The sequence below is a fragment of the Theropithecus gelada genome, chromosome 20, assembly GCF_003255815.1.
Source record: "Theropithecus gelada isolate Dixy chromosome 20, Tgel_1.0, whole genome shotgun sequence".
Taxonomy (NCBI): Eukaryota; Metazoa; Chordata; class Mammalia; order Primates; family Cercopithecidae; genus Theropithecus; species Theropithecus gelada.
The window spans coordinates 14,207,001-14,230,628 of record NC_037688.1 but is presented as its reverse complement, the minus strand read 5'-3'; the positions used below and the strand labels follow the sequence as shown (position 1 = coordinate 14,230,628).

The following is a 23,628-nucleotide window of genomic DNA, read 5'->3' as shown; positions in this document are numbered from 1 at the left end:
ATCACCCATCCCACTGCCGACAGCCCCCAACAGGCAGGTACTATTATTATCCCCCTTTTATGGAAAACAGTAACTGAGCCGGAAAGGTGCTGCCTAATTCAGCAGCAAGCCAGTGAGTAGCAGAGCCAGGACTAGGCCCAGAGGAAAGCTGCACTCTCCCAGGGGAATGTCCCCTCGCTGAGGCCCCAGGCTGAATGTGAATCTGGCATTTGGCAAAGGAGCCCAGAGCCATGACTGTCATTCACCAGCATGTCCCATCCCCATTGCCCTTCCTGGCCCATCAGCCCCACACACTGCTCCCCAGCACCCCCAGCCCCACGCAACTCTCCTGCAGCATCCTGGGCCCTCCCCACCTCTTCCTCAGCATCCCCGGCCCCACACTGCTTCAGCAGCATCTGAGGCCAGTGCCCCAGGGATGGCTGTCAGGCTAAGACTGCTATTTCTGTTGCATGTACATTCTTGCTTGGCTGCCTCCTGGTTTTTTAGGGTTTGCTTAATTTTGCTCTGGCCTGATGGCCTCTGTGACTCCACCAAGTTACGGAAGAGGCACATTTTGCATGGCTATGTGTGATCAGGTTGCACACACAGGCTCTGTCACACTGGCATCATGAGGCACTTGCCTTGGCAATACAGAATTGGTGGAGAGAGCCGGCACGGCCCACCCATGATGGAAACCTCTAACCATGACAGCTGGCTGGACCCCAGAGCCACTGTGGGCACCCGAGGCCCAGTGCTCACAGGGCTCGCCTGTCCTGCGGCTGTCTCCTCAGTGCTGCCCCCTGCCCGGGGGGCCCAGGCCACTTACCGTGGTTTCGTCTTCGTGGAGCACCTGGTCATAGCCGCTGAGCGCGACACAGAAAATGATGGCCGTGACGTCCTCGAAGCAATGGATCCACTTCTTGCGTTCAGATCGCTGGCCTCCGACGTCAAACAGCCTGTAGGAGGCAGGGAGTTGGTAGGCGCAGGGTCCAGGCAGGTGAGGGCTGCCTGGGGATCAAGCTGTGAGCATGCTGAGAGGCAGAGGATGGGGGCCACGGTGCTCAGAGCCTCACTAGAAGCCCTTACTAGAAGACCTCGTCACTCCAGGTGCTGACAGACAGCTGGATCACTGTCATCCCCAGGCACTGCCCCCGAGTCTGTCCTGGGACTGGCTGTGCTCACATATCACAACTCAAAGACCTGCCCTTGCATCTGAGGCATTTTACTAAGGGGGCGCACCTGAGCCACCCCCAGGAAGGACTCTGAGAGTCCTCCTTTCAGAAGCACCCTCCCCTCAGTCTATTCCTTCCTGGGTTTGCTCTGGACAAACTCCAAACCAGCGTGGGGGGGAAGCAGGCAGGAGATGTCACCTGTTGTGTGGATGGCAGAAATGAGCCACCCATGGGCTTAGGACATGCCCAAGCTGGTGAGAGTCCAGCTGTGGTGGAGCTGGGTCTGGCTGTGGACAAAGCTGGCGCTCTCACCTCTGCCCAGTACGGCCCCTTTCTGGCAGATCAGAGCCTGGCCTCTTCCCCCTCTCAGACTCTACTCCTGAGGGGGCACAAAAACTCTGGGAGAGATTGTGGGCAGGTGGGACTTACGTCCTGAAAGTAAAAGGTCAATCTCCCACCCCAATCCCCAGAGCGAGAAGCCCTGCAGCCTCCTAGATCTGGGACGCCTGCTGACACACAGCCTGCTAGAGGGGGACAGGGAAGGATCCCTGGTCCCACCGCACACAACAGAGCGACTGCAGGCAGAGATTAAGAGTGGGCTCGGAGCAAGGAATGGGTCTGGTTCTCATTCTATCACTGGCTCCCCTAGATTCCATCTGCCCATCTGTAATGCAGGGGCGTGGGCGGATGGCCTCTGTGGCCCCTCCAGAATGCTTATTCTTAGACCCTGCCTTGCTGGGCCAGGTTGAGCTGAGATCCCCATCCTGTGCTCCCACTGGAGGAGCAGGAGAGACCAAGGAGCCTGGGAAGGCAAGGGAGGCCCCTCAGGCCTGCTCTGACCAAGGTTTTGCTTCCCAGATCCGTGGAGGCCTAGGGGTTCCTGGGCCCAGAGCCTCCGCCCCTCAGTCTGAACAGGAGTGGGCGGGAGCTGGGGACATGGGAAGCAGGGAATATTAGAATTCAGCTCTCCCTGCAGGGGGTCCCTGCCCTCCCCTTCTCTGCTGGCCTCTGTTCCCTGCAGGATGGAGCAAGGGCTCCCAGGCCTCCGTGCATGCAGGTTACTGCAGGTGGGGACACAGCACTGCAGCAGGACCCAGGGAACCACTTCACCCATCAGGCCCCTGCTCTGAGGCCCAGAGACCCTGGGTTCTAGCTGCGCTCCGTGCCTGAGGAAAGTTCTGCTCTTGTTAGGCCTCAGTTTCCCACATGTACCAGGAGAAGGTGGGTCTGCTCGCTCTGCTCCTTCCAGCTCTGGGGAGACGTGGGTCCTCAGGGTCTCACAGTGGCAGCCTGGGCTTACCCAGCCCCACTCTCGGCCCCTCCCCATAAGGGGATCTTGGAAGGGCCCCCTGGTAGCCCACTTCCTCCTCCTCCTCCTCAGAAGTCACCTCAGGGACGGGCTGCCCTCCTTGTCCAAACCCTCCCTCCTCCTCACAGCTCCACTCTGGGAATCTTCTCCAAGGAAGCCTCCCTGCGCACCGCAGCCCCTAAACTCGGCCAAAACACAGGCAGGTTCCTCTGGTATCCAGCTGCCTGCCCCAACCTGTGGGGTCCCTGGGGCAGGATGATGTTTGGGCGCTGCCGACAAAATGCGCTGAGAGGCTGGGCATGTCCCCTCTTAGCCCTCACCAGGGCCTGGGGGCCTCCCTGGGCCTCACCTGAAGTGGAGGTTCTTGAATGTGAAGTGCGTTTCTACGATGCCAGTGGTTTTGACCCTGGTTCGGAGGATGTCCTGCTCGGTGGGCTGGTAGTCGGCGGCCCCAATCCGATCCAGGCTGTCCAGGTAGCTGAGGACAGCAACAAACAGGGGACCATGGACCAAACGCCTGAACATTGTTCAGGACTGGCCAGGCCACCCACCATCAGAGTCCAGTCTCAGTCAGGGCCCCTCCAGGTCACTGTGGAAACGATATCACCTCCATCCCAGGCCACAGGGAGTGGGGGCGTCTGAGGAAGAGGGTCTTAGGGTCTTGGCCTCACACTCTCATTCATAGCCAAAAGGGCTACGCACACAGCTCCTGGGACACTTAGACAAGGTCAACCTTTTATATGAGACTACCATGTTTATAATAATACTGTTTTGTCATTTCTTCATTTAAAAAATAATAATGGCCAACAGATAGGTTCTATTCTTTCCATGTGTAACTGTGTTTCATACGTAATTTCCGAGTTAAATGTACTAAAACTGGGGCTCATCGAAGGTAAGTACTTCGCCTGAGGCCATGACCCAGACCCTTGGCCCCAGAGGCCATACTTTTATTACTCTCTGGGGCTTCGGAGGCCCCCGAGCAGCTCCCTGCCGAGCAGCTCCCTGCCTTCTCCACACTTCCTTCTCACTTACCAAGGGGTCTGTGTGCCCCTTCCAATTTGACGCTCTTGGAGGCTCAGGGCGACACAGTCATACAGCGGCTGGGCCTCCCTGGGACCCAGTCTTTGGAATCAGGGCTCTCTATCCCTGCTACCTCTTGCTGTGGGAACAGACCAGGCCTTTGCATGTCACCTGCCCAGGCCTCAGGCCAAGCACTCAGAGGATGCTGCCTGCAAGGGCTTTGGGGTTCATTATGGGTTAAGTTTGAATCTAAAGCCAGGTAGGATCTGGGAAACCAGGAAGTAGGGAGCTGGGCCAGGCCTGAAGGAAGACTCAGTGATCCATGGAGCCTGCCAGGCCACCCATCCCAGCTGCCAGGGTGAACCACAAGCAGCCCACAGGGAGGAGCCCCGAGTGTCTGAACCACAGGACGATGTGGGGTCCCCCGCTGCATCTGCTCCAGGACCTGCTAGGGGCCAGCTTGCTGGCTGGACCCACAGTCACCACTGCATGAGAGATGGGTATGCTGACCAGCTCATGAATGTCCACAGGACTGGGAAGGGCAGATGCCGTCACCAGCTAGGGTGTTCACTGATAGAACCCAGTGACAATCCTTGTGAGAATGCCGCTAAGAAAAGAAAACAAAAGGGTGGATTCCAAGGCTCAGGGAGGTAAGCTTGAAGTCACATTGAGAGAAAATGAACTTGGCAGCTGGGCGTGGTGGCTCACACCTGTAATCCCAGCACTTTGGGAGGCCGAGGTGGGTGGATCATGAGGTCAGGATTTCGAGACCATTCTTGCCAACATGGTGAAACCCCGTTTCTACTAAAAATACAAAAATTAGCTGGGCGCCTGTAATCCTAGCTACTCAGGAGGCTGAGGCAGGAGAATCGCTTCAACCCAGGAGGCGGAGGGTGCAGTGAGCTGAGATCGTGCCACTGCATTCCAGTCTGGGTGACAGAGCAAGACTCTGTCTCGGAAGAAAAAGAAAAAAGAAAAAAAAAGAAAAATGAACTTGGCTGGGATTCCAGTCCAGTTCTGACTGGCTCCAGACCCCATGCTCTTAAATTGGACTCTATTAGCATTTTAAAAATCCAGAAAAAAAAATTTAAACAGGACTCCCGGTCTCCTCTCCTGAGCCTGACTGCCCTCCATGGAAGGGCACGATGTGGGGATGAGGGTGAGGGAGCCAAGGCTGCAGAGCAGACCTGTACGTGCCCCCAGCCCCACAGCCTCCTCGCCAGCCAGTGGTATCTGGGCAGGCTCTGGTCTCAGCCAGAAGGAGCCCCTCCCAAGCCTCTGTGCCTGCCCTGCCCTGGCGCCCATGACCTCTGCTTCCAAGCTGTGAGGACGTCCCCCGCATCTGCAGCTGGACACCAGCCTGGAAGTGTCTGGTCCTGCTCTTCCTTTCCCAGCCAGGGCAAACCATCTTTAGACGGGCAACCTGGCCCTCTGGCCTCTCTGTGCTGGCCGAGCCTCATGCAAGGAGACGGCTGTGGGGTGGGGGGGTGAGGTGTGGGAGAACTGCTTAGCAACCCAGTCGGGAAGGCTGACTGCGCACCTGCTGCCCATCCCACCTACCCACTGTTCCGGGAGCTGGGGATGGGGCAGTCAACACAGCCCCACCTTCCCAGGGCCTGCGTTCCAGGGGAGTGTACATACGTGTGTGAGGTGATAAACAGGAGAGTCAGAGATACAGTACATCGGGAGGTAGTGTCAGAGAACGAATCAGGCTATTAGTGACAGGGGAGGCCTGCTGGGGGCTGCTATTTGATGCAGGGTAGTTGGGGAAGGCGTCTGGACAGGGGAGACTGAGGGGAATGAGGGAGCAAGTGGGCCTCGAGTGGCCCGGTGGAAAAACTGGCAGGTGGGGCGGCAGGAAGCACGCCAGGTGGAAGGGCCAGGTGGTGGGTGAGGCTGGGAAAGGTGGTGGAGGTGAGGGTGGCCAGAGTCCAGCTGGGGCAAGCAGGTCCTTGAGGTCATTGTCAGAGCTTGGGCTTTTACTCTGAGTGAGACGGGAGCCCCTCGAGGGTTCTGGCCAGAAGCATGTTGACAACAGCTCTGCTGCTGTCAAGAGAGCAGGTCAGCGGGTGGGGCCTGCAGAGCTGCTGTCATCACCAGATGGCACTGGCACAATGCGGGTGGTTGTGGAGGGTGTGAGTGGTCAGAATCTGATGTACCTGCCAGAGGAGCTGCATCTGCTGGTGGCCTGGGTGGGTGATACAGGAGGATGAGCAGAGGTAGAGATACCTCCAAGTGGTGGAATGAGACACATGTAGAGGAAGGGAGGAGCACACAGAGCAGGTTCTATGGGGAGGATGGGAGCCAGGGGTCCCACGGGCTCATGTTAACTTGAGACGCATTTGATGTTCAAACAGACACTGAGTAGGCAGAAGTCAGGAGGGAGGGCTGGGCTGGCGATATGAATTCGAGAGTTGTCCCAGTGTACAAGGTGTTTAGAACGAGACAGGAGAAGGTCACCAGGTACCAGTCCTCGACAGGAGGTGCTTCTGGGATGGAGCTTGGGGATGGGATACAGCAGCCCCCAGCAGACCTCCCCTGCCACCAACTGCCTGGGTGGGTGGGCAGGAGGCATCGAGGGAGTCTGGAAAGGGCAGCCCGAGAGGAGGAGGGTGCTGGGAGTGAAAGGAGGTCCCAGGTACTGGGGGACTGAACCCTGAGCCCTGAGTGGGAGGAGGCTGATGGAGCAGCCCCCAGGATAGGACTGGGCTATGAGCCATCTCAGCAGGCGGAGGAGCAAGAGCCCGATAGGAGTAGGGTCAAGAGAGAAGGCGAGGAGAAGAAACTTCGGATGCCAGCATGGACAACGCAGTGGGGAACTGGATTTGAGGAAACCCAGTGCCAACCAGGCCCCAGAGTACCTTTCACAGCCCCTGGATGGATGTGCCCAGGGTTTCTGGGACCCGCCTCTAGGTGGTTATCCAGAGGGGAGAGTCAGCCCTGCTCAGAGAGGCTGGGGGGCATGAAGAGCCTGCTCAGGAGCCTGTGCCCTGGTCCCTCCCCTGTGAAGGGCTGGGCAGAGAGGTGCTTTGGTGGTTGGGGCATTAGGGTGTCAGTGGCACCCCCTGGAAGCACGTGCTGTGGCAGCCCTGTGAGGCCTCCCTCTCCTTTCCAGCACAACAAACCTACTCTGATCTGCTTTCTATACTGGGCCCAAGACTTTGTCAGAAGCTGAGGTCTAAATGCTAAGACAGGAAACGTGCCAGGCCCTTCCGGCCCTGAGCACCTGTGTGTCCCCTGCCTTTCCTGCCCTCTCCCAGAGAGGAGACACAGAAGGCCCAGCCATGGTGACAGAAGATAATAGTAACATCATCAACCTGGGAAGTGGAAAATTTGAAAGAAGGCAGAGACGAGGCTGCAGGGAGGAGAATTTCCTCAGCTTACTTGGTGGGGAGTTGACAAATACTGACTCAAGTTTCTTATTTAAAGTTATAAAGGTAAGCACCGGAAGAACTAAAAATAATCCTGTAACTAGCAAAAAGCCGGAGGTGAAGGTGGAGAGTGGTGGAAGGAAGGAAGGTGAGCTGAGCTCCCTTGATTCCAGAGTGGGTGGCCGTAAATACTATTTTGAGTCGGAGGATCAAGTTTTTCTGGATGCCACTGGGACAAATAAATGGAAGTGGGTAAAAGTGGGAGGGGCAGGGCTGGTGAGGGGAGTAGGAAGAAGATTGCTTCTCATTTTATATGCCTCTGCATTTGTTTAATTTTTTTTTTTTTTGTAATGGATTCATGTTATAATTAGTGAAATGGGTAAAAATGTAAGTGGAGAGCAGGATTTGGTGAGCCACTAGAAGGCAGATTTGGGCCAGCTGGCCCTAAAGGCCCCTGAGGGTCTTGCTGACTCTTGGGCCTCCTGCAGGGACAGGGAGCGGGAGAAGGGAGGAGGGCAGCTGAAAGTCACTGTCTCCTGCCTGGCTCTGGTCTGTGATTTGAGCATACGGAATGGTGGACACTGAGCTTCTGGGCTCACTGCCCTGACCCCCAGGGTGTCCCTGGGAGCTCATCAGGCCCAGGGACCTAGGTAGTCATCACCTGGAACTCACAGGACTTTGGCATTTGCCCTGTGGTCAATCTAGGTGTGCAGAAATGGGAAGCCGCTCCTGGCCTTGCTCAAGCCCCTAGTCTGTTGGCTGCCATGTGGCCTGTGGAAATGTCCAGGAGTGAACATTGGCCTCAGCCATTGTCTGTTGGCACTGCGTAGATCTGGGTTTCTTAATCTTGGCACTATGGATGTCTGGGGCCATGCAACTCTTTGTTGTGGGGGCCATCCTGCACACTGTGGGATGTTTAACTGCATCTCTGGCCTCTACCTGCTAGATGCTGGGAGCACCACTCTAGCTGCCGGGAGCACCACTTTAGCTGCCGGGAGAACCACTCTAGCTGCAGCCATCAAAAATGTCCCCAGATGTTGCTGAATGTCCCCTGGAGGCAAAATGGCCCCAGCTGAGAAGACCTGGTGAAAATGGCTGGACTGGATCATGTCAGAGTCTTCCCAGCCAGTGGGGTAAAGCGCAGAGGCTCCTTGCAGAAAGTCCCCACTGAATGTATGGGTACCAGATTGCAATTGCAAAAGTGGGGTGTGTTTCCCAAAAGCCAAGGGGGCAATCCCAGTGTCTCCATGACAGAAGACATGTCCCTGACCGACACTGACCATCCCCGGGCTCTGGAGCCTCCAATCTAGGGCCAAGGGCACGGAAGCAGTGAGGATTTCCTTGGAGATGCCTAGAGTGATAAAGCTGCAGCCAATGGACCTGTGACCTGCGGTCATGGGAAGAGCCGGGAGCACCTTCTAACCAGCTCCAGCTTTTACCATTTCCCACTTCTCCATCTTCTTTTCTCTCCTCTTCTTTCTTCCTCTGTCCCCTTCCTTTCCTCCTTCCACCCTCCTGCCCTCCTGTCATCTCCCTTTTTAGTTATGACAGAGTATTAAAGTATACATTTATTATATTAATTAGACTTACATATTCCTTATTTATTATTTATTTATTTGAGACGGAGTCTCGCTCTGTCACCCAGGCTGGAGTGCAGTGGCCGGATCTCAGCTCACTGCAAGCTCCGCCTCCCGGGTTTACGCCATTCTCCTGCCTCAGCCTCCCGAGTAGCTGGGACGACAGGCACCCGCCACCTCGCCCGGCTAGTTTTTTGTATTTTTAGTAGAGACGGGGTTTCACCGTGTTAGCCAGGATGGTCTCGATCTCCTGACCTCGTGATCCACCCATCTCAGCCTCCAAAAGTGCTGGGATTACAGGCTTGAGCCACCGCGCCTGGCCCTTATTTTTAATTTTGAAGATAGGGGAATGGAAAACTTATTATTTTCTCTAAAATAAAACAAAACGGCACCATTTATTTTCTGCCTATATGGCTGTTGGTTTGGTTTGTATTTATGGGGTCAGGGGCTCCCCATGAAAAACCAAAGCTGCTACACTTGAAAGCCGTGTTTTTGCAATGCCAGGCACTCCTCGGGACAGGCCAGTGACAAGGTCCCGCCCTCTGGGAATTTCCACTGTGTGGTTGTCTCTTGTGTCCTCTGCCTTCTCTGGCCTCCTCCTTCTCCTGGGGGGGGCAGGAAGAGAGGCCCCTTCTCATTCCTTCCTGACACCCCCCACCTGTAGTAGAACATCTCCCGGCAGGCATGACCTCAGACGAGAATCCTTGCTCTGCCAATCCCCATCACCAGTCCCCTTCCACTCCCGCATCACTGCCCGGCTCCAGACTGTGCGCCCGCCGGGACACTCACTATTTGGCAGAGTCGTTGAGCTGATACTCCCGGGACCGGTTGAAGCACTCTTGGATTCCTGAGTCGCCCCAGAGCCGCATCATGGCAGAAAGCAGCTCTGCAGAGAAGGGCTCGGTGTCTTCCATCCGACTCACCACGTCGCACACCATCTTGGCGTCAGCCTGTGAGGAGAGGTGGATGGTGGGCTTTGAGACTTCGGTGGGGACAGAAGACCCCTGCCAGCCAAGGGCTCTCCCCTGTCTGGGACTGTGATGAGGGCCCAGCCAGGCTGGCAGTACCGCAGCTCAGCTCACAGCCTGCTCTGGGCAGGGCCACGACCTGAGCATGCACAGTCGGGGTTCATGGGGCCTGTGGGGCCTTCTACCACATGGACATCCTAAAGCAAGAGCTCCAAGCCACAGCCCATGGGGCCCCAGAGTTTTCCGGGGCAGGAAGGGAGAGTGGGCTGGGCTCTGTTCTCCACCCTCCAACTCAACCAGCAGCTCTGCTTTCATCCTGAAAACACAGTTATTTTGTTTGGGGGAGAAAAAAAAAATCAATGTTCTTTGCTGAGTTGTAATTTTCTACACTTCTTACGCAGGCTGGAATGGAGTCCTTAGAACTGGGCTATGTGGAGGAGCAGGTGTTTCGGTGGAGAATTCTGGTTAGCTGAGGGATGGGCCACAGGGGGGCTGTGCTTCAGGACTGGGGGAGGGGAGGGGCTGGTTGCCAAGTGAGTGCAGATGGCAAAAATATCTCATGCCAACATTAAATCTCAAGAACTTTGGTCCTTGGATTGCTCAAAGTCAAAGGCCATTTTATTAATTTTTCTTGATGTGTTTGTGACCTGGGGCCTACCTTTCTCTGGGGGCAGGGGAAGCCCCTAGGTCAGGTGAAACATGGGAATGGGAAAGGACAGGTAATGAGCTTGGAGCGCTCTCCTCCTCTGCCTCCTCCCTTCCTCCTTGTCTGAGTGGGTGTAACTGAATTTGCTTAAGGTGCACAAGTGTAGGCTGAGCCTTCTTGAAATTACAGAAAAAGTACTGCATAATTAACAGGATTCTTCCCCTTCCCCTCATCCTGGATATCAAAGTAGGGTCACCTGTTTTCAAAGACTACAATCACATGCATGCAACATCACAAGCAGGAGTGTGGTGGTCTTTGAAGACAAGAAGGCTCCTGGAGACATCCCAGGACTGCACTGTCACCGCCACCTTGCACACGGGAGTAGTAATTAGTGTACAAAGGATTTGGTGGACACACTCTGTCCTCAGAACCTCCCCACCTCAGGAGTGAGTGGCAGGAGCTGTGTCATTGGGCCTTTCACCCCTCCTCTGCCCACACCCGTTGTCCTGCGCCTCTTCAGCTCCTCCTGCTAAAGGCACTGTATATTTCCTGTCTGCTTGATGTTGAGTATGGCACAGGACTCGCCACGGTCCACAGAATGGTGCAGGAGTGGCCCTGTGCCAGCTCCTTGAGAGGCCATGTTTCTGCTGGTCCTCATGGGCCCTGCCATCGCCATGAATATGCCCAGCCTCTGTCATTCATCCTGGGAAGGGGACCTGGGGAGCTGGTGTCCTGGGGGTGGGATACGGGACAGAGTGGAGCCTGCCCTGGGTCTCTGATCTGCAGCAGAACTAAGTGGTTGGGTTTAGGAGAGGCTTGTTAGACGGCATTGCTGTGGCACAGCTAATACAGTATTACCATCCCCACTTCACAGTGGGGAAATTGAGGGCCACAGAGAGGAAGACACTCACTTCACAACCTGATGGTGAGTGGCAGGGCTGGGACCCAAGATGAGGTGCCTTTGGACTCCAGGCCCACCCTCTGTGATCAGACTCCCCTGTGCCGAGAGCACCCTGGATGGCCGACAGTGCCTGGTAGAGGGGTCTAGACCACAGCTGAACTGGCCTTGCCCAGGAAGATCTGCGCTCCGTCTGAGGCAGCCACAGCCTTTAGTGTCCAACTCGGAGTAGGTGAGAGCAGAGCAGGTGCTGCCCGGGCCACCCTCCTGCCTCTGCCCATGGAGCTCACTGCTGGTTGCACAGTTTGGGAGTCAGTGCCCAGGACAGACAGGAATGGGCAAATACCCCGGCTTCCTCGCCCTCCCAAGGAGGCAATTCTGAGACAAGCTACACAGTCAGACAGGATCCCACAGGATGGAGCCCCAGCTGCCAACGTGGCAGGCCACCCGTCAGTTCCCCTTCATGGCTTCCCTCCCTTCCTGTGTGGCTTCCCCACTGCCTCGGTGCTTCCTGAAATGACCTCCCAAATAAACTCCTTGTCTCACCCAAATCCTTGTCTCAGGGAAGCTTCTAGAGGAACCTAAACCTCTAGACGCTGTCTTGAGGACAGCAAACCCCTGTCTCAGCCCTGGCACCAGACATACCCTGTCTTCTTGCTCTTCACATGTCTCTGTGGCTGACAGGACTTTGCTCAGACCACTCTCCTAACCAAAGTGCAAGCTGACCACCACCCAAGTGGCCCTCTGTCTCTGGCTGAATCCTAGCAGGCCCTGAGAACATCCCTGCCTAGTGACCACTGCCTGCCCGGGGCACCATGCTTCAGGGTGTGCACCAGCTGAGTGGCACTGCGAGATGTCCCAGCAACAGGGAGAGGCATGGCTGGGAGCACAGGGCTGGGCCAGGAGTGTGCTGGACCCTGAGTCCTGTGGAGCCCAGGACAGCTTCCAGTCCATGCCAGGCCCTGGGAACCAGGTGTTAGATGCCAAGGCAAGGAAGAGGGTCGATGAGTGGAGGAGGTGGCTGGTGGGCATGTGACCATGCTGGGCCACCTGTAGTCTTTCCCTGGGATTTTTCAAAGGGGGAAGCTTAGGAGGATGTGGCCCCACAGCCACTAGTATCACTGAGACCAGTGTCCCCCAACTCATGAAGAAGCCTCTCAGAATAAAGCTACCAGAAAGAAGCAGGGAAGTGTCATGGTATTTAGGTCCCCAAGGCTGGATCCCCTTACCCTTCATGTGACCTGGCCTGTGAGCCCCGTCCCGTTGGTTTCTGCCACTCACACTCACATAGACCCTGACTACTACCAGGCCCGAGACAAGATGCTCAGCACTGGAGGAGGTGGAGGCAGGGAGCTGGGGGCCCTCCTCCAGCTGCCTTACCCCTGCTTTCAGCCTGCATGAGTCCTGGAGCCAAGTAGAGAGACCGAGACCCCACTGGGGTCTGGGAGTGGCATACACCTGGCCGACCATCTCCCCAATTTCACGGGCTCTCCAGAATTGGGATATTTTATTCATGTGTGCATTATTACTATTAATTTGAGACAGAGTTTTGCTCTTGTTGCCCAGGCTGGAGTGCAGTGGCATGATCTCAGCTCACTGCAACCTCCGCCTCCGGGGTTCAAGAGATTCTCCTGGCTTAGCCTCCCAAGTAACTGGAATTACAGGCATGTGCCACCATGCCCAGCTAATTTTGTATTTTTAGTAGAGACGGGGTTTCTTCATGTTGGTCAGGCTGGTCTCGAACTCCTGACCTCAGGTGATCCACCCACCTTGGCCTCCCAAAGTGTTAGGATTACAGGCATGCACCACAGCGCCCAGCTGCATGCAGTATTATTATTAGACAATTATTCTGCCGCAAACCCCTTCAACTCCCAACCCTCTGATTAGGCCAGAGGAGACAGACTGATTGCCCAGCCCATGGCACGTGGCTCTAGAAGTGAGTGGGAGGTACTGAAAGTCTGCAGGCATCCTTGGGGATGGGAGAGACACAAAGAAAATGAGGTCAGCATCTGGAAGTTTTGTGGCCAACAAAAGGCCTATACAAAAGAAGTGTGAGGCCAAAGCTCATCCAGAATTGAGCTGTCCAGCTAACGTGCCATTTACATGTCAGAGCCTGTCCACTGCAGAAGGGCGGTGAGAAAGTTCTGGCAGCTGTGCCCTCTCCCATTGCCTGTCCTAGGAAGGAAGCTACAATGGTGCAGAGGCTGGAAGGCCAAGTCCCCATGCTGACCTGACCCAGCTCCCAAGGGTCAGTATCCCCAACACCCCAGTCCTTGGGGTCTGACTTTGCCCTCATCGGGCATGAAGGTTGTCCGAGCCCCCCTGGCAGCAGTGACCTGGAAAGCCAGCCCTGGGGCCTGGGCTTTGGGTGCCCCAGGCAGGCAGGGATGACTCAGGGCAGCAACAGGTGGGTGAGCAGGGGCGGCGCCTCCACCTGGGGCTAAAAACAGTGCAAGGACTATGAGTCAGGGACCTGCAGCGATCCTGCTCCTCGCGCCTGGCTGACCTCGGGCAATCTCGGGGTACTTTCCCATCTGAGGAATGCGGGTGGTGGACCTGGCAAGAGTTTTCCAAACTTCCTTCTTTGGGCCCCACCTTCACGGTTTCTGCAGATCTGTGGAGCACCTGAGTCAGAACAAGTCAGGACCCGAGAGCAGGGTAGGGGACGCCTATGAGGCAAGACCTTCCCTGGACCTGAGGATCACATGCTAACGTGGGGGCCCTGGAGCCACAACAGGCTTTGCAGGAGGACACTCAAGAGGGTGCAATTTACAAACCGAGGCCACAAAGCTACTGTGCTTCCACGTTTGAGCTTCCATGTGTGGCCTGGAATTTAATGGGTCCCACTGCAGTAGGATGCATTCCACAGCTTGGGGACATCTGGGATAGGTTATTTCCTGGGATTCTCCAGCAGACAGCCCAGGGGTCTAGGCCTTGGGGGCTGGGAGGGGTCCTGTGCTGGCAGCAACACCCCCTGGGCCCCCGCCCCTCCTGCTCTCTCCTGTCTTTCACATTGGCTCAACCCCTCAAACTCAAAGACCAGGAGACCTGCTTGATTTCACCGCACCTTCCTATGCCCAGTGTCCTGCGGTTCCTCTTTCAAATCTGCTTTCAGCTGTCTGCTCCTCTCCATCTCCTCCCCTACTTCTGAGTCCAGGCCTCCATGGTTCCCTCCCAAGGCCTCCCCGCCTTGGTCCTTCTCCTCTTCAGCCTGTTCCCCACACAGCAGGAGACCATTAGTTTCCTCTTAATGTCGATTCTCTCCTCCTTTACAAAAAGAATCCGGAAATTTTTAGTTGGGCACACTGATATCCAACTAGAAGGCTGATTTTTTTTTTTTTTTTTTTTTTTTTGCTTACAGCTAGTTGTGACCATGTGACAAATTCTGCACAATGACAGGTAAGCTGAAGTGAAGTAAGGCCTCAGGAAAGGTTGTTTTAAAGGTAAGGGGCACCCTTTTTCTCTCATTCCCTCTTTCCTAATGCTTGGAACTTGGATGTGATGGCTGAAGCTCTAGCAGATAAATGGGATCATGAAGACAAGGTCAACACCCTAGGGATAGTGGAATAGTGATCCAAAAGCAGCCTAGGTCAAGGACCAGACTCCATACTATCTGAAGTCATCCTCACACTATCTTCAGTGTGTATTTTCTTAATACTTAAATTCAACTTCTGTCTTATTTAAGGCATAATTTCCAGAGTCTCCGGTATTCAGTTAAACTTAATCCTAATGGGTATAGCTCTTCCTCTCAACAGCTGCCCATCATTCCTGCATTCCAGACTCCTTGGGGCCTACAAAGCCCCTGCCTGCGTCTCTGTCCTGACATCCTCCCACTTTCCCCCTCTCATAGGGCTCCAGTCACACAGCCTTACTCCTGTTCCCCAAATAAGCTGGCAATCCTACCTTAAGGTGCTCCATCTGCCCAGATCACTCTGGTCTCCGTCCCACCCTATCTCCAATGTCACCTCCTCAGGGAAGCCCACCTCCCTGCTCCCACAGCGCACAGCACACACCGCGGTACAGCTGGTGCTGTATGTGCCTGGCACTCAGGGCAGGGACCGTTTCCTGACTTCTTACGGTACCTGGGCCTCACACAGCGCCTGGTAGAGAGCTGGTGCTTAGCCACGTTTGCAGGATGTATGGATCCTTGGCATTTTAATATGAGGCTTGGCCCCAGTTTCTCACTCAGTCCTATCTATCCTCCAGCTCTTGTCAGTTTGTATCTCATTTAGTGATTACGGCAGGTGGGTATCCTGCTTAGGTGAGGCAGCTTGCTAAAGATCACACCGTCAGTAAGGAGAGCCTGGACTCAAAGTCAGCCTCCTCTATGTGCCACAGCCAGCAGCTCTGGACTTGACATCTCAGACAAGACCTGGCCACCTGAGGCCCGAGCTGAGAACTAACTGGCACCTAACCTAGCCCCCAGGCAGAGGGGAGGGAGATGCATAGGACGGAAGGGCCAGGCCTGAGGGGAAGGAGGGGCTTTGCCAGCACAAAGGAGGGTGGTGGGCTTCACAAGCAATTACTAGAGCCAGGGGAGGCCCTGCTCCTTTGTCTGCCTGCTTTCAGGGGTCTGGGGGACGGGGCTCACACTGAGCCTGAATTTCCTATCCAAGGCTCCTCCTGGGCCTATGGGGTGTGTGTGGGGGGTATTTTCTAGCACCGTTCTCTCTGCTACGGCCCCACCACACTGCTGTTTCTTGCTGATCAGAGCATGCCTGGGTGCCCAGGCCATATGACACATGACAAAACACACGCATGTCCTCTGGGCAGACTCACCAGGTGCTGTAGTCTGATTGTTTACGTCCCCCTAAGATTCTTATGCCGAAATCCTAACCCCCAAGATGCTGGCATTTGGAGATGGGGTTGTTGGGAGGTGATTAGGTCTTAAAGGTGGAGCTCTCATGAAGGGGGTCACTGCCCTTATAAGAGAGGCCCCAGAGACCCACACCCCTTCCACCACGTGAGGACACAGCAAGAAGGGGCCGTCCACAAGGAAGTAGCCCCCACCTGACACTGATCTGCCAGCACCTTCATCCTGAACTTCCCAGCTTCCAGAATTGTGAGAAATAAATTTCCGTTATTTATAAGCCACCCAGCATATGGTATTCTGCTATAGTAGCCTGAATGGATGAAGATACCAGGTCCAGCCTGTGAGCGTTTACACAGGGCAGACTGCTAGAGCTGACTTCTTTAGAAAACTCACTGTGTGCTCCTGCCCAGGCAGTGCTGCAGGAGAGACGGCAATGACCGCTTCCAGGTGGCAGTGAAGGCCTGCCCGCTCCTCTCTGCCCAGCCCTGCTCTGCTGGGCAGCTGCCCTCTCTGCCTCTGTGGCTTTTTTCTCTTGTTTTCTGGCAGAAGAGCCCTAGTTCCCAGAAGGGAAGCACCCTTCTCCAACCCAGTCTGAGCGGTTTGCGTTGAGCTGGATCTCCCCTGATTCTAGGGGTGGACACATGCTCTAGGCTTGGACAACCCATCTCACTGGCCTGTGAACAGTCTGGCTTAGGCAAAGAATCCCTATTTGTCAAATTAGACTAACAATCAGTCTCCAGTACCAGCTAGCTCCAGGACACTTGCAGCAGCTAGTAGGAAAGGGAGGCTCTCAAAGGGAGGGCCCCTCTGAGTGTGCAGCCATCACTGAGGAAAGCAGAGCTGAGAGGGAGGCACCTGAGTCATGATAACATGTCAATGCCTGGATCCAGCTGTGCCTGCAGCCACAGAGACCTCTGGGCTTTCTAGTTACTTGAGTCGATCAATCCCCTGCTTTGAAAAATCCAGTGGAGGATATGTTGTTTGTTTGTTTGGTTTATTTTTGCACTTGTACCCCACATAGTCCTATTACGCTCCCTAATCTGCCAAGGCTAATGTGGGGCCTACCTCCTGCAGAAAGACCCCTCCCATTCCTGCAGCACCACTGGCTTTCCCGGCATCTGAATCCGATCCTCTCTTACTATCTGGCCACACCCCATGCACAGTGCCCACATGCCGTGTGCTGTTTCCTGTGTGGGCGGCCCCTCTCTCTCCCATGGGATTGGCAAGGCACTAGCTGTGTTGTGCGCACTGGCCATGTGCTGCACACTAAAGGCAGTCTGGGGGATTCAGTAGCAGGCAGTCCTGTAAGGAATTCACGGCTATGCGTGTCTGCCTGAGGCATGAAGGAGTGGGCCCCCCTTCCCACCACTGTCCCCATGGGTCTGAGGCCCAGCTACAGAGACGAGGGGAGGGGCTCTCTGTTGTGTGTGAGGAAAAACCTGACTGCGTTTCCTCAGATGTGCAGGTGCAGGTGGGATGGGTTTTGCAGTCATTAAGGGCCCAGAATGCCCCCACCTCATCATTCCGCGCCTGCTGGAATCCACCATGGAATCCAACATCTGACTCTCCTGCCACCCCACACCCTTCGAGGAACCTCCTCTGCTCACTCCCTCCTTGGACTTTTAGTCTTGCTCCACGCAGCCTTCTGGGGGCTTCAGACTGCAAATTCAGGAGCTACCCAGACCTGAGCTCCAGCTTTAGCTTCCAGTTTGGGCAAGGGGTATCACCTTTCTGAGGCTCAGTGTTCTCACCTGCAAAATGGGGATGACAGCACCATCATTTTCTTTGCAAGACTGTTGTGTGAACAAACGGAGGGAAGTGAGCACAGGGATGGCCCTGAGGGGTGGGCTACGCTGATGGCCACCCAGTGGATGAGTATACATGGCTCCACCTCATGGGCTGCCCAGGGCTGCCACATAGAGATAAGAGCAACCTGCCCACCCTCATGATGATCGGCGGCATGGGAGGAGGATGGGACTCTTCTTTAGGGCATGGCTGGGGCTGTGCATTTGAGTGTTAATAGTAAGCGAGATGCCATTCTTACGGGTTTAGGATCAGGAGGCCAGGGCAGGTTGTCATTTCTCAAGGCCACCTACTGGACTCTTTTCCACATCAATGATTTAAAGACAGCAAGAACATATTTTTTTCATAGTAACCAGTACAATCTTTCCGGTTAAATGATATCTCATTCTTAATGCTGACAAATAAATGGCTCGAAGCTGCCACGGTGGAGGTGAGGCATTCTGGGGGAACCTCGAGGCTCTGGAGAACCCCCTATGTAAACTTTGCACTACACCTGTGAGCAGCTGGAGAAAGGGGTGGGCAGGGAGAGGAAGAGGCCTGTGGAGACAGGGCCCAGGGAACATTCCAGCATTGAGAGGGGGTGGGCAACTTGGTACAGGTGTCCCCCAGAAGTGGGTTGCTTTGGGCTGCTGCTGGGGAGCAGGATGCCCGGGAGGTGGTGGGGTAGTGACGCTCCGGAACTGGCAGTACACAGGGGGTCCCTTATCCTGGCACACAGGCCCTGTGTCCTGCCACGAGGACATGTGCTGCCGGCAGCTGGTCACAAGTGTGCTGGGGAAGCAGTATCCCGGTGACAATCAGTATAACAGCCCATGGTGCCCAGCAGGGAGGGGTGCTGCTTCCAGAAAGCTCTCTCCAGTCAGCCAGCTGGTCCCCGGAGATAGAACCCATGCTCCAAGGAGGGGTGTAGGCTCCCAGAGCCCAGTCAGGGCCCTGAACCCTGTGCACCCAGCTCCTACCCACCAGGACATAGACAGTCCCCCTGCACCAGCTTCTCCTGCCATAGCACCTCCTTCCCTGCTTCTCAGAGATGTAGCAGATGCCTGTCTGTCCTGTGCCACACCCCAGGGGTGGTGACGGTGACCAAGAGAACCTTAGTGACAAGGATAGAAGACCACATTCTCCACTCACACGTCAGATACTGCAGTGACTTGGAAAAGCCCAGGTATATTCTTTGTGTGAAACCGGGATGGCAAACTGCACTTCTAACAGTTGAGTCTTCAAAACCCTTCCTTTCTCTTCATGGCAATGTAAGCTTTTCAGCAAATATCAAAGAGGCTTGGAGCTAAAGCCTAATAAAAGGCCTCTTCTCTCTCAAGGGATGAGGTACCAAGGATATGATGGGGAAATGAACAGGGATTTTAATTGTGTGACCCAAGTTCAAATCCTGGCTTCTGCATCTTTTTAACCCTGTGACCTTGGACAGAACACTTAACCTCTGAGCCTCTGTTCTCTCACTACTTCCCACTGCACAGGGCTGTTTGTGCAGATAAAACGGGCTGAGGATGTGACACAGCTTTGCAACATGAAAGAAGCCTGCAAATGTTAGTTATTATAAGCAAAGATGAAATGCCTCAGACACAAACAACAAGCTGACACAAAATAAGCCTGCTTTGTACAAGACTTTCTAGGCAAGCATGATAATCTTGATAACAATAATCATAGTAATTATTATAATAACCCCTTCCATTTGAGGAGCTGCTTTGGATCACTCAGAGCTTTCCTCCATCTCTAATCTTTTAGGCCAAGTGAAGTGTGAGTCTGCAGACATGCACGCGCGCGCACACACACACACAAACCCAGTCCTCCAGTTGCACGGAAAAGCCTCCATCTGGCCCCACCCTGCCCCATGTACTGTAGTTGTCCCTGTACCCACCAGGGGGCAGGAGTGCACAGGCCAATGGGAGAGGGAGCGGTGAGCTAGACCCGCCCAGCCAGAGACCAGGTATTGCAGGGCCGGGCCCGGCGGCCATCGCTGCCTTCCTTGGGGTGCCGACTTGCTCTTCAATGGGAAGGGGCAGAGAGCCCCCAGCCACTGGGGGCCCAGCCTGGGCACTGCAATTCCAGCTGGCAGAGAATTCTGGGTACTTAGTAACTAGCGATCCCACCCAGGCCTGCACATCTGAGGAAATACCATCACATTCTCTCCGTTCTCTCCCGCACAGGAGAGAGCCCCCTGCCCCTCCCTCTCTGCAGCTGGGTCTCAGAACAGTGGGGAGCACTCCCTTCCGGGGCGGGGGTCTGCTTTCCTGGCCCTGGGCTGGCAGATGCCTCTCTGCCTGTGACTCTCAGTGGAAGTGGTACCAAATCGCCACCCCAGGGGCACGTTAGACATTTGTGACGGGTCTTTGGTAGTGGCAACAACTGGGGTGCTGCAGGCATTTGGCGGCTGTGGCTCTTTCCTCACTTGGGCTTAGGAGTCTGAGCAAGGCCTGGACCTACAGAACGTCGTCAGCTCACAGGGTCTCTCGAGGAGGAAGGGGACCTCATGGACCCACCATTGCTTTAGGGAAGGGAACCTTCCTGGTTCCCCAAAAAGATCCTGCAGCAGAACCAAGGGTTCAGTACCATCTCTAATCTTGCTTTCCTTTTACAGTTAGGATGATGATCCTCCCACTCTCTTCTTTCAAATCCATCCATCACCCCGTCTCCCGCCAGCCAGCCACACATCTGCACCACCTACCCAGGATACCTACCTATCAAACCTTGTGCACCTACCCATCCATACATCATCTACCCATCAGCCACCCTAGTTCATCCATCCACTCACATCCCTCCCAATCCACCACCATCCCCTCCACTCTTCCCTGGCATCTATCTATCCCTTAGTTACTCATCCACTCCTGTTTGATCCAACTCGCCTCCCACCCAGTCATTCTCTCCTTGATCCACTCATCCATTCACCCATCTACTATGTATCCATTTACACCTGCTAGGTGGCAGATACTCAGTGGGGTCTGGGCCTTAAGGACTTTCACATTCAACATAAAGGGAATCTCCCCAGCCCAGCAGTTGGTGCCTTGAACACAACGGGGTGGAGGGAAAGCAGCCGCTGTGGCTTTCCCTGCCTCTGTCCCGTGGTCCCCTCGGTGTCAGGGGTCCGTGGCTGTGTTAAGGAAGGCTTTCCTGAAGTCTCCACCTGCGTTGAGAAAGCAGTTCAAACCTTCTGGGTTCCCCAGGATTTGTCCTAAGCCCTTCTGAGAACCTTCCCTGCCTGGACCCAGGCTGCCTCCTGTGGAGGTAAAGAAGGCTTGGGTTTTTTGATCCTCACTTTCTTTCCTTTTCAGCCTCAGAACTCAGGAATCTTCCAATGACTGAGAAGCAGGTTTTTCCTAGACAGAAGCTGCTTACTATGTTCCTTCCAGAACCAGGGGCCAGGGGGTGGGAAGGCAACTGTGGCCCAAGTCCTCTGAGGCCCTGTCACTGGTTCCCGCACACCTGAAAGTTTTCACCCAGAAACCACTTAGCAGCAGCTGGTGCAGTTTCCCATTCCTGGCCCTGGGTCCAGTTAAGCAGGAGCCATAGACCTAGGAATCTTCCTTCCCCACAGACCGGAGGACATCTCCGTGTGAAGCCCAGGGCTGAGTGCTGGCAACGGAACTGCCAGGCCTGGACCCTGCCATGCCCATGCCTGTAGTCTAGTAGGGACATCAGACCCATCAGCGCCAGCTGGGGAGGGGGGAGGCCACCCCAAGGAGGCAGGGGCTGGGCCTCAGGAGGAACAGCTTTGTGGATGGTGGCATGACGGGCTGTGTCTGGGAGACATGGGTCTTCCTGGGGGCTCCTCGAGAGGTGAGGAGGGAATTTAAGAGAGGTGAGGTGAGACTCAGGCAACACTGAGGGCCTTGATGGGCAACAGTGGGTCCTGGAGGCACCAGATGCCCTGGCAGCCATCAGCAGGGCCTGAGGACAGCAGTGGGGTCATGCAGCCCTAGAACGTTAAACTTAGGACAGCCACCCTGTGGGCATGCAGATGGCTCAGGGGCTCGAGCACAGACAGCCTCTCGGCCAGGTTGCTGGTCATGCCTATGAGGGGGTGCCCTGCCCCTGGTGGGCCAGCCAGTGTCCATCCTGGGGCAGCCCTGGTGGGGGGAAAACACTTCCTCATAGAGCCTGGCAGAGGAAACGCCAGGCCTTTCATGTGTTGGGGCCTGGGACATTCACGTTTTCTGTGTGGCCTGGGCTTCTGGCCTCTTCCTGCAGGAGCAGGGGGGTTGTCAGTCCTGCCAGCATCTGTGTAGAGTGGGCATGGGGGCACTAGAGGAGCTAGTGGAGGCCTGGCAAGGCACGGCGGGGAGAGGAAACGCAGGATGGAGGCCCTGCTCATGTTTTTTTTCTTTTTTTCTGAGTCAGAGTCTCACTCTGTTGTCCAGGCTGGAGTGCAGTGGTGCGATCTTTGGCCCACTGCAACCTCCGCCTCCCGGGTTCAAGCAATTCTCCTGCCTCAGCCTCCCGAGTAGCTGGGATTACAGGTGCCTGCCACCAATGCTCGGCTAATTTTTGTATTTTTAGTAGAGATGGGGTTTCTCCATGTTGGCCAGGCTGGTCTGGAACTCCTGACCTCGTGATCTGTCTGCCTCGGCCTCCCAAAGTGCTGAGATTACAGGTGTGAGCCACCGTGCCTGGCCCCTGCTCACTTTCATCAGCAACAGAAGCCTGTCCTGGGCCCCCAGGGGCAGGGGTGTTTTTATGTCAGCAAGGCTTCTGACCACCAGGAAAGGGGTGGGGACGCTGTCTGTCCAAAGCTTCCACCACTGCCCTTCTGGGACAGCCTTAAGTGGTGCCTCTTTCTCTTGGTGCCCTTCTCCCCTTGGCGGGTCCAGACCCCCGTTCTACACTTCCTGGGTATCTCTCCTGGATGGGGGCTCTCTGGATAGCCGCACCACCAAGCAGGCACTATCCTGTCCCAAACAAGCTTTAAGGTGAATGGGACAGAAATTTCCAAATCCATGATGCCCTCACCCTCCACCTCCTTTCCCCTGAGCCCAATGTTCTAAGATAGGAAAAAAGAACTAAATTGGATAGACAAAATTTCTAAGAAATGAACGAGGGCAGAATGAAATTACCCACACAGAGCTCATTCAAAGGGAAGAAAAATGATAATGGCCAACCTCATCTCTTCAGAACACGAAGTGACGATGGTGAATAGTTTAATTACAGCCGCCTCGGCTGTGAGACATTAGCAACACAGCCATGGAAGAGAAAAGATGGAGGCTGCAGCACTACACACAAGGTGCAGGGTGGGAATGGGCAAGTCCTGAAGTTGACAGGGTTGGCCAACTGGTGCCTCTCCCCAGGCTGGTTCATCCCTCTTGCCTCCTTGTCCCTTCCCCAGGGACACTGGCTCCTGTGCCGTTCATCGGAGTGGCCAGATACTGTTTTGTTAGAAAAGGTGCAGATCATGTTGCTTCCAGGATCTCAGAGCTTTGGGCTTCAGGTCTCTGCCTCTGACTGGCTTTGGGACCCTGAGCAAGTCTTTTCTCCTCTTGGGGTCTTAGTGTCCCCAGTGCATAAGGAAGGGATTGGCTAGATCAGCGGTTCTCAACGGGTGGCCAGTGGACCCCGAGGGGTCTCTGAGATCCTTTCAGGGGGGTCCATGAAATCAAAACTATTTTCTTTTTTTTTTTTTTGAGACGGAGTCTCCCTCTGTCACCCAGGCTGGAGGGCAGTGGCCGGATCTCAGCTCACTGCAAGCTCTGCCTCCCAGGTTTATGCCATTCTCCTGCCTCAGCCTCCCGAGCAGCTGGGACTACAGGCGTCTGCCACCTCGCCTGGCTAGTTTTTTGTATTTTTTAGTAGAGACAGGGTTTCACCGTGTTAGCCAGGATGGTCTCGATCTCCTGACTTTGTGATCTGCCCGTCTCGGCTTCCCAAAGTGCTGGGATTACAGGCTTGAGCCACCGCGCCCCAGCCCAAAACTATTTTCATAACAAAACTAAGATGTCACTTGCCTTCCTAACAGTGTTAACATTTGCACGGACGGTGCAAAAGTAGCAGCAGCAGATACAATTGTGGTCCCTTTAGCCAGAAGCCAGGTGCCGGCACTGGACTCGGCGCCAGACTGCAGAGCTG

At 55.1% G+C, this 23,628-nt stretch overlaps 1 protein-coding gene across 3 annotated transcripts in view; it reads right to left on the bottom strand.

Annotated features, from left to right (window-relative positions):
- Positions 1 to 23,628, bottom strand: part of GNAO1 (G protein subunit alpha o1) — a 167,437-nt gene that overhangs the window by 19,755 nt on the left and 124,054 nt on the right. For 2 of the 3 annotated variants that reach the window (XM_025370371.1, XM_025370372.1), the window contains 3 exons: positions 9,218 to 9,378; positions 2,810 to 2,938; positions 806 to 935 (listed from right to left, as the gene is read on the bottom strand). In XM_025370371.1, coding sequence (XP_025226156.1) covers positions 806 to 935; positions 2,810 to 2,938; positions 9,218 to 9,378 — 420 coding nt within the window. Of the gene's footprint in view, positions 1 to 805; positions 936 to 2,809; positions 2,939 to 9,217; positions 9,379 to 11,128; positions 11,150 to 23,628 lie in introns of all 3 variants that reach the window. The other variant, XM_025370373.1, reaches the window with a different exon arrangement.